Source organism: Bison bison, unplaced genomic scaffold (genome assembly GCF_000754665.1).
Source record: "Bison bison bison isolate TAMUID 2011002044 unplaced genomic scaffold, Bison_UMD1.0 scf7180017864516, whole genome shotgun sequence".
In the NCBI taxonomy this organism is placed as follows: domain Eukaryota; kingdom Metazoa; phylum Chordata; class Mammalia; order Artiodactyla; family Bovidae; genus Bison; species Bison bison.
Genome location: NW_011495069.1, coordinates 1738271 through 1747910, shown reverse-complemented (window position 1 = coordinate 1747910; position 9640 = coordinate 1738271). Strand labels below are relative to the sequence as shown.

The following is a 9640-nucleotide window of genomic DNA, read 5'->3' as shown; positions in this document are numbered from 1 at the left end:
CCTCCCTGCAGCCCATGACAGACCTGGACCAAAGATCCAGAAAAGGCCATGAAGGTGGACATGGACATCTGCCGCCGGATCGATATCACGGCCAAGCTGTGCGATGTCGCACAGCAGCGGAACTCGGAAGACGTGTCCAAGATCTTCCAGGGGACGAGGGCCGCCCCACTCACCAGCCGGCACTGCCCGCCACCCGCCCCGGCCACCCTGCCCCGGGCCCCTCACACCCTGCCCACGTCCCTCCCCGCCTCCCCAACCCACCCCCAGGTAGCCTTTGCCCAACGCTCCGGCCTCCCAGGGAAGTGTAGAATCAGGGACTGCATAGGCTCACAGGCATGTATGACTCCATCATTGAGGCTGACCGCTTGTTTCATCCTACGTCTGAGGACACCACTCACTGGGGGGGTAGGGGGGCGACGTGACGGGCTCCTGGAAGAACGTGGCCGCAGAGCTGGGACGAGGACTCAGGTCTCCGGACCCTCCAGGGCTCAGTCTGCCTATCCACCTTGGGCCGCTTGCCCTGCCTCCTGTCTCTCCTGGGAGCAGGAGCCCGGGCACCAGGGCCATGGTCGGGGAGCCCTGGCCAGACTGTGGGAGCCCTAGCCAAGCCGGCCTGAGCCCTAGCCCTCAAGCCTCAGAATTCAAAAGGGGAACTGTTGACCTGTTGACTCTTTTTTCATTCCCACATTGAGACTCATTCAGTCCCCCACTTCCCTACCCCGCAGCGAGCAGGCGTCTGTGTCCAGAGTGAAGGCGATGGGTTAGCACTGGCGAGTGTCCTCCAGGGAGGGCTTGGGGTCTGGTCCAGCTGCCTGAAGGGCGTCTGTCATTCTCCAAAGGCTGCTTCTTGAGTTTGGGGTTGTGGTTTGGCTTTTGCCTGAGCCCAGGGCAGAGCAGTGTGTTGTTGGCTTTAAGTGTGTGACTCTGGATGTAGTGGGATGAGGTCTGGGCTCCCCTGGGTGCCTTCTTGCTGCCCCTCTGGTTGGTTGCGTCTTATCTGCTTGGAGTGGAGGAAGCTCGTTGAACCCGGGGCTGCCTACCTGTCGCCTTTGCATGGGAGCAGGAGGGCTCTGGGAAGCATGGAGCCATCTGACCTGTGTAAGGGCTTCTCTGTCTCTCCGGGGAACTCTGAGACGTCCGGCCGGCCGAATCTCCAGGCCTCCCAGGGCAGGGAAGGGGCCAGGCCGTCTGTTCCTCCGTCCCGCATGCCTCCCCACCTCACGCTTCCTGCTAACGCCACCTGCTTCTTAGAGGACCTGCATCCTTCCTGGCAGTGGCCGCCCCAGCCGCGCTCCATCCGTGCCTCGGGACACCGCCTCCCTTCCCAGTCCACCCTGCCCCCCATTCCCGCAGGGCTGCCGAGTGACGTTTATCTTTCTCTTCCCGGGTCAGGTGGTCCCCAAAAAGAAAGAGCGTAAGGTGGCTTCTGACGACGACATCTCCGAGCAGGATGGGGAGGTGAACCGGTTCTCAGATGACGAGGTCGGCTCCATGAACATCACAGACGAGATGAAGCGCATGTTTAACCAGCTGTGAGTATCCTGGCTGCCCTGGCGCCCGGAGCTCCTCTCTGTCTCCCCAGATTGCGAGGGCAAGGGGCGCAAACCGGTGCCCTGGGCTGGCTGACGAGTAGCCTCCACATGTTTTGTTGGCCAGCGTGGTGTTCTGAGAGAATCTGGATTCATTTTCAACATTTAGAATTTGGGGAGTTTCACATTTTCAGAAAAGGCCGAACTGGTAATAGTGCTCATTTCTGTTGTTTAGTCGCTAAGCTGCGTCTGACTCTCTGTGACCCCATAGACTGTAGCCCACCGGGCTCCTCTGTCCGTGGGATTTTTCAGGCAAGAATAACTGCAGTGGGTTGCCATTGCCCTCTCCAGGGGATCTTCCCGACCCAGGGGTTGAACCCACGTCTCCTGCTTGGCAGGCAGATTTTTTCCTGCTGAGCCACTGGGGAAGCCAAATAGTGGTCATATTTGTGGACAGTTTTTTTTTCTTCCTTAAATTGCGATATAACTGACATGTAAGTTTATTTTAGTTTCAGATATGCAACCTTGTGATTCAGTATTTGTGTATATTGTGAAATGTTCACCACAGTAAGCCTAACATTTATCACCATACAAAGTAAAAACAATGTTTTTTCCCTTGGGTTAAGCGGCGGCCTGGGTCAGTGGCAGAGTCTGGGCTCTCGTGTGGCCAGTGGTGGGCTGGAGCCGGTTTGTACCAGCTCGTGAAAGCTGATGTCTGCCCACTCAGGTTCAGCAGGGGCACACTGATAGCTTAAATTTGCCACGATGGGAAACTGTCACATGCTGCCCACCTGGGCTTCCTTGGTGGCTCGCGAACCTGCCTGCCAGTGCAGGAGACTCGCGTTCGATCCCTGGGTTGGGATGATCCTCTGGAGAAGGAAATGGCAGCCCACTCTAGTATTCTTGCCTGGGAAATCCCATGGACAGAGGAGCTGGACGGGCTGCAGTCCATGGGGTCACAAAAGAGCCGGATATGACTTAGTGACTAAAGAACAATGAGTACCAGCACCTGGGCAGCCCGCTCTGGCCTCTGCAGACAGCTGGTTTGCTGGGAACTAGCTGGGCACGGCTGTCTGGGGCAGGGATCCACTGCAGCCCTGGTGAGTCCGTGCCACACTTGCAGTCCTGACCCTCCTCTGGCTCGCATCCACGTGGTGTCCTGCGCGGGGTGGGGAGGGGAGCGGCTGCAGGCAGGGGCTGATTCAGCTCAGGGCTGTGGTCAGACAGCAGGCTGGGGCTGCGTCTCTGAGTCTACTTTCCCCGCCCCACGGGCCTGCCCTTGCCGGCCCTCTCCCCAGAGTCCCCTGCCGTTGGTCCCCTGAGCCCTGGCCCAGGGCTCCATCTTCCCTCCCACTTCCTTCTCCCCCGACCCCCTGGTCTCTGAGCCTCACGGCCGAGCATGCTTCCTGGCCTGCTGTCCCTCCCCAGGAGTCCTGGGTGTCCCAACAGCAGGGCTGGATTTGAGTGCTTGACTCAGATGAGCCGTCGCCACCCTCACGGTGCCCCTCCAGGAGGGCCTCTCCAGTCGCCGGTGCCCCTGCCATCATGCTCATTTTAGAAGCCAGGGGCCCGGGCCTCTCCAGACCCTTCCTGCCATGCTTGGGGCTGGCCGAGGGTAGTAGAGTCCAATGCTCACTCCGCCCAGCCCTTCATCACAGATGAGGAAACAGCTCAGAGAGGGCAGGCGGGTCGGGACAGAGCCTGGATCTCGGTCCAGTGCTGTCTGTGTCCTCTTTCTGTCTCTCCTGCCACGCCATCCCCACCCTGGTGACTCGGCAGGAAGACAGGAGTCGGACCCAGGTGGGATGGGTTTGCGTGACACTTCCCTGTGGTTCCTGTTCCCTTGAAACGGAACTGGGATGGCGCTGTGTTTGCGGAGAGCAGGGGTTGCTGTTTTGAGGGTAACAAGGAGACTCCTAGGCTCTTGATTCATCTTTCAACACCCCCCGACCCCTACCCCTTCTCATGGGCTTCCCAGGTGGCGCAAGTGGTCAAGAACCTGCCTGCCAATGCAGGAGATGTAAGAGACGCGGGTTTGATCCTTGGGTCAGGAAGCTCCCCTGGAGAAGGGCATGGCAACCCACTCCAGTGTTCTTGCCTGGAGAGTCCCATGGACAGAGGAGTCGGACACGACTGAAGCTGCTTAGCGTGCAGACACGCACCCCTCCCTTTGCACATTCTTGTCTTTCACTGAGGAGAGGGGCTTTGGGAGAGAACCCTTGGGCAGGTCTAGGTTTTCTGAAGGTTGCTGTGGGCATTCTTAAGTGTCCAGCTGGGTTTAGGCCCCAGAAACCCTGGCTGGGCTCATTCAGTTGAATTAAAGGGCTGTTTTGAAGAAATTGTTTCCCAGGTTTTCATCAGGTCACCAGGAATCCACAGCCTGCCCAGAAAGTGGGCGGGCCAGGTGGGGGAGCAAGTGGAGTGAGCTAAAAGGCTGTGCTCCTGGGTCCACGTGTGCTCTTTGCCATGCTGCAAAAACGGGCACCTGAGTGTTGACAGGTCTGAACTGGGTTTAGTATTAAACCTATCAGTTAAATTGATCTGGTGGTCAAGCTGCCTAAGTTAAAGCAAAACAAAATTCTCTGATCACCCCTCCACCCTGGCAGTTCTCGCCAAAGCCATCACACCGCACCCTGAGCGGGGCCCTGGCCCCCTCCCACCGACCTCTCTGCTGGCTCTGGGCTGAGACCCAGCCAGAAGCTGCCACCGGCCAGTTCCTCTGAAGTCTTTGAATAGCTGCGCCCGAGTCAGGGCTGTTTTGTTTCAGTCAAAATCAATTGCTTGGGCTTCAGATCCAGAAGAAGGGGAGGAATCTACTCCTTTCTCTGCACCATGGCCACGCCTCTTCCTCGTCCCGCCCCCCACATCTGGGGGGATGGAGGCGCCTCTTCTGAGTCCTTCCTCTTGTCCAGCTTCCTGTCCTTTCTCCTTCTCCATTACTCAGCCAGGGTTGTCCTCTGGTCCCAGCCGCCGGGAAGGAAGTGAAATCAGCAGTGCAGTATGCGATGTGGTGATGGGTCGACCCTTGACCCAGGGGCCTGCCCGGAGCTGTCTGGCCAAGGGGCGGGCAATGCCTCCCAGGGCAGCCGGGTCCCAGCTCTGGTCGCCGGACGCCAGGAGCCACCTACAGGCTCCCGCAGGAACTGCTTTTTGGTGGGGAGCTGGGCTCGAGGGGGCGCTCTGGACAGCGCTTTTCCTGAGGTTCTTGGGCCCTGCCCAGTGGCCCCAGCAGGTTGGGAATGGTGCACTATAGGATCCAGAAAGTTGTTGAAGGAGTGAGTGTGGGCAGCGGGGAGAGCCCTGGGATGGGAATCAGGACTTGGGACCCACGTCTGCCTCTCCAGCTGATTCACTGGGTCAAGTGACTTACTCCTGCAGACCTCAGCCTTCCCATCTGAATAATGGGTGTATTGGGCGGAACTCCCCTGCAGTGGGGGTAACCAGTACATCTGCAGAACTCCCTCGGTCCCAGATAGACCTGCATGGTGTATTACCCTATTGCCAGTTCTGGTGAATAGGGAATCCCAGAAATCACTCAGCATTTGCATTCAAATTCGATTTCCAGCATGTGTTATTCTAGAAGTTTCCACCTAATCCCTCTGAGCCTCAATTTCCTTACCTGTGAAATGGGACTAGCAATCATACTGACCTCTTAGGACTGTTGTGAGGATGGAATGAATCACACTTTAATATATGCCTAGTCATCGGTCCTGTGGTTGTGTTTTGATGGAGAGTAAAAAGCCATAGAAAACAGAAAGATCTGGCTTTCAGCCCTAGTTTATTCTTTCTGAGCTGCAGTTTCCTCATCTGTAAAATGGGAATAATAATACCCACCTTTCTAAGTTGCAGAGAAGATTATGTGAATCATCTCAGGTATAGTAGGGGCTCCAGAAATGAGTTGTTAAATGAATGGAAACCATTCACAAGATGCTATCTTTAGTCTTCATTAATGAAAGACTGGCGTTGTTAGGAATATGCATTTTAACTTGTATCCATAATACATAAATACATTCTGCATTTGAAGAGCTGCGCTCCATGGAGAAGGCGCGTGTCCCCTCTGGCTACTGCTCTCATGTTTTTGGACAGCCACCTGGCAGGCCCCTCCCCATGCCCCGTGCTCCCCGCCGCCTGGGCCCCTGGAGCCTGCCTGTTCACTCATGCCCACCCGTGCCCCCCACAGGCGGGAGACCTTTGACTTTGACGATGACTGTGACAGCCTGACGTGGGAAGAGAACGAAGACACGCTGCTGCTCTGGGAGGACTTCACCAACTGCAACCCGAGCCTCGACCTACAGGGCGAGGTGAGCCGGCAGGCGGCCCGGGCGCCTCGCTCCCTGCTCCCCCATCCCTCGCTCTTTCCCGGCAGCCCCCACCACCCAGTTAAGCTGTCCGCTCTGTTCCGTTTCCCCAGCAAGAGGAAAACCTGGGCAATCTGATCCACGAGACCGAGTCCTTCTTCAAGACGAGGGACAAGGAGTACCAGGAGACCATCGGCCAGATTGAGGTGAGGCGCCCACTCGCTCATGTCCCCCAGTCGTGAGCCCAAGGCCCCCAGTGATCAAGTGCCCCTGTGAACAGGGGCTGGGATAGCAACGCAGGCACCAGGATTGGGAGTCAGGACACCCACTGATTTTCCTGGCCTGGTGCTGGGCAGGTCACCCCTCTCTTGGGTAGGGCCTCAGTTTCCTAATCTGTAAAATGAGGGTGGTGATACCTGTCTGCCCCAGAGAGGTTTTTTCTTAAGTTATTTGACTGACATGGTGATCTCAAAATAATGGGAACTGACATTTGAATGATATCAAGTGACACTGGGCCCCAAGCCCTTTAAAAATACGCCTCCGTCGGCATTCTCATACCGTGTGTGTGTACCCGAGGGGGCCTGGGTGCCTCCACCCTGTGCAGTGGGCACTGTGTGCCCATTTTACAGAGGAGGGGATGAGGTCAAAGAGACCAAGTGACTTGCCTGAGACCCCCAGCCAGGAAGTGGCCTGCAAGCCCGGTTCTCCCTGCTCCAGAGCCTAGGTGTGTGTGCCTGGCACACCTGTCTGTGAGAGTCAGTCATTGTCAGGCGGGAGAAAGGGAAGTCCGGCTCCTCCCCAAGGGATGGAGCCCTCGGTTGAGGAGAAGGGTCAGAAACGTGAGCACCCTTTTCTAACGCAGTCCGCATGAAGGAGTGCCAAGGCCAGAGTTGCTAGGGCTACCCCAGCGGAGGGTGTGGTGCCCTGCGATGGCCCCAGTGCCACCGGCGCCGAGGGTGTGAGGTCGCCGCGAGGCTTGCTGTGAGGGTGACGGGGCCTGCCCTCTCTCCCCTGTTGGCTCTTCTCAGCTGGAGCTGGCCACGGCCAAGAGTGACATGAACCGCCACCTGCACGAGTACATGGAGATGTGCAGCATGAAGCGGGGCCTGGACGTGCAGATGGAGACCTGCCGCCGGCTCATCAAAGGCTCCGCGGACAGGTGCCGCCCCGCGCTCGTCTTCCCTGCTGACGCAGGGCTGGTGTCCTGGCGTGGGTGGGGAGGGTGTTGGGCTGCAGCTTGCAGCCTGGAGATTCCATCTGCCAGCCCATCTGTCTGTGCGTCCAATGACCGTTAGCCACCTACTGTGTGCCTTACACATCTACTCTCACGTGACTCGCACAACCACCCTGTTCCCATTGTTGTGGGACTGTGGAAGGCTACTTTGAGAAGGCTTGCTCTGTGCAAGGCCCACTTCCTGCTGAGCTGGTGGGTGGGGGAGGTGGGCGGGGCTTACAGGGTCCTGAGGAAGCAATTTTCCTTCCTTTCCCATCTTCTAACCCACTGGCACATGAGTCTGTCCCCAGGAGACCAGCACGCATCAGGCCTCTTTCCTTGCCAGCACAGGACAGCTCCTGCCCTTAGGGAACACGCAGCTTTTCGGGGGAGTGTGTGTGCGTGTGCGCAGTTGCTGTTGTGTCCGACTCTTTGTGACTCTACGGACTATAGCCCACCAGGCTCCCCTGTCCCTGGAATTTTCCCGGCAAGAATCCTGGAGTGGGTTGCCATTTCCTTCTCTAGGGGATCTGCCTGACCCAGGGATCAAACCCGCATCTCTGGCATTGGCAGGTGGGTTCTTTACCATGGAACCACCTGGGGAGCCCCTTTTCAGGGGAGACAGACATGTTAGTGATAAGATGACAAATACAGTGCTTGGCCTGAAGCACAAATATGTTAATTATAATCGTTTCTCTCATTGTGACTGTGTTCTTGCACCATTTGGGCCGTAAGACACGGAGAAGAGGGGGGGAAGCTTTGTGTGTGTGTGTGAGGGGCTTCGCATGTTACCTTCAGCTCACTGATTCCCAGAGCCCACTTCTGGTGTTTCCGTTGTTTGGATCGAGGAGTGTGCGTGTAGGCAGGGTAAAGAGCTTGCACTAGGTCCCCCAGCTCAGCAGTGATAAGCTGAGAATCCGAACCCAGCGCTGTTAACCGCTCTTCTCTGTGGCCTCCCTTTGGGCTCTGAGTTCATTGCCCAGATGATGGGAATGTAGAAGTTGAACTGGACCCATGGTTCCTGCTCCCATGGAGTGCTCAGCACCAGGGCATCGCACGAGGTCTCAAGAGCCTTGTTTAAGCCCTGAACTTCGAAGATTCTAAGGGAAGCAGAGAGGGTGGGTCTCAGCAAGGATCCCCCGTGGAGGCTAGGTTTTCCAGGAGGGGCTGCTCCATCCCTCCTGCTGTCTGCCCTAGGCTGCCCTCTGAGGTCTCCTGTTCTGTTGTGCCCTTCCAGGAATTCACCATCCCCAAGCTCCATGGCCAGCAGCGACTCAGGAAGTACAGACGAGATCCAGGACGACTTTGAGCGGGAGGCGGACGTGGAGCCCATGGTCAGCTGATGACTGAGGCACGCCCCCCCACCCCCCCAGCCCGTGCCTGGTGGTCTTGGCAATGGGGCCTCTGCACGCCTCTCCCCACGGGGCCAGGAAGTGGGGCTCCCAGCCCTGACCACGCAGACTTCCTGCGCCCTCCCTTCTCTGGAGGCCCCCAGGGACCGCTGCTTCCTTCCTTCCTTTCTCGGCCCACCACCACCCAGTGCCCCCCCACCCACCCAGTGCCCCCTCCGCCCACCCACCCGAGGAATGGTGCTGTCGATTTCTATCGTTCTCCACGTTACAAGTGCGACTTCTGTCCGACGATGCAGCGCTAACTGTGCCTTTTCCCTTCAGCTGAGCCACTTTGAGCTCCAAAGAATTATTCCTAGCAGGTGTTTTTATACAAAACTCTAAGGTGAGGGCCGGGGGCCTCCCCGGGTGTGGTCAATGCCTTTTTCTACCCTCCCACCTGCTCCTCTGATTGGCCATGAGCTCTGCCTTCCCGCCCCTGCTGGAGTTGAACTTGGGATGGTCCACCTGCCCCCCAGGAAGGCGCTGTCTACCTTCACCTTTCCAGGCCTGGGTGGGGACTTCCCGAGGGCACGTCATTTACTGAAGTGGGGAGAAGGCTAGAGGGAGGGAGGGAAGGACAAATTTTTCTTTTCGTTTTGGATCGAGTGGCAAAGCAGAGGGAGAAGGCACTGTGGGGGAAGGTGGAGCCTCACTGTGTTTAAACTACTATGCAAAAAAAAACAAAAAAACAAAAAAAAGCAGCTTGCCTTATACCATTGTGGGAGGCGGGCCCTCTCCCAACTAGCTCCTTGGTTTTCCCCTGGAGCTGGGAAGGAGGCGGAAGCTAGGGTGATCTCTCTCTCTCGCAGCCTCTGCGGGTGAGCACTGACTTGGGAGGGGGTTTGGTCAAGGTTGATAGCGAGGTGGGGGTCCCGAGGACCTCAGCCACCTGACTGCTTGCTTTCTTGGGACTTCTATGGGTTGGGGAGATAGGCCGGGGGTGGGGTGGGGAATGTCTTTTATTGCCCTGATGTTTTTTTTTTTTTTCCCCAGCCAACAATAAGGGGTTATAGATCTGAAATTTCTCTGTGAGAAAGTCTGGAGGGGGCCAGGCCTGGTAGCCACCGCCTCCTCCAGGGAGCTGGGTCAGTACTGCCTGCCAGCATCTTGGTTCTCCACTGTGCCCCAGCTGCCCACTGTTTGGCCACCGGCGGGCACTGGAAAGGGAAGCGGAGGGAGGCAGCAGGGACTGCTGGCAGAGAGGAGGTG

The 9640-nt window shown here is 57.4% G+C and overlaps 1 protein-coding gene across 1 annotated transcript in view; it reads left to right on the top strand.

Annotated features, from left to right (window-relative positions):
* Positions 1 to 9640, top strand: part of IFFO2 (intermediate filament family orphan 2) — a 55554-nt gene that overhangs the window by 42946 nt on the left and 2968 nt on the right. The window contains 7 exon segments of the mRNA XM_010830223.1: positions 12 to 28; positions 30 to 150; positions 1393 to 1532; positions 5710 to 5830; positions 5941 to 6033; positions 6856 to 6986; positions 8278 to 9637. Of these exon segments, the coding sequence (XP_010828525.1) occupies positions 12 to 28; positions 30 to 150; positions 1393 to 1532; positions 5710 to 5830; positions 5941 to 6033; positions 6856 to 6986; positions 8278 to 8383 (729 nt within the window). The 3' untranslated portion in view covers positions 8384 to 9637.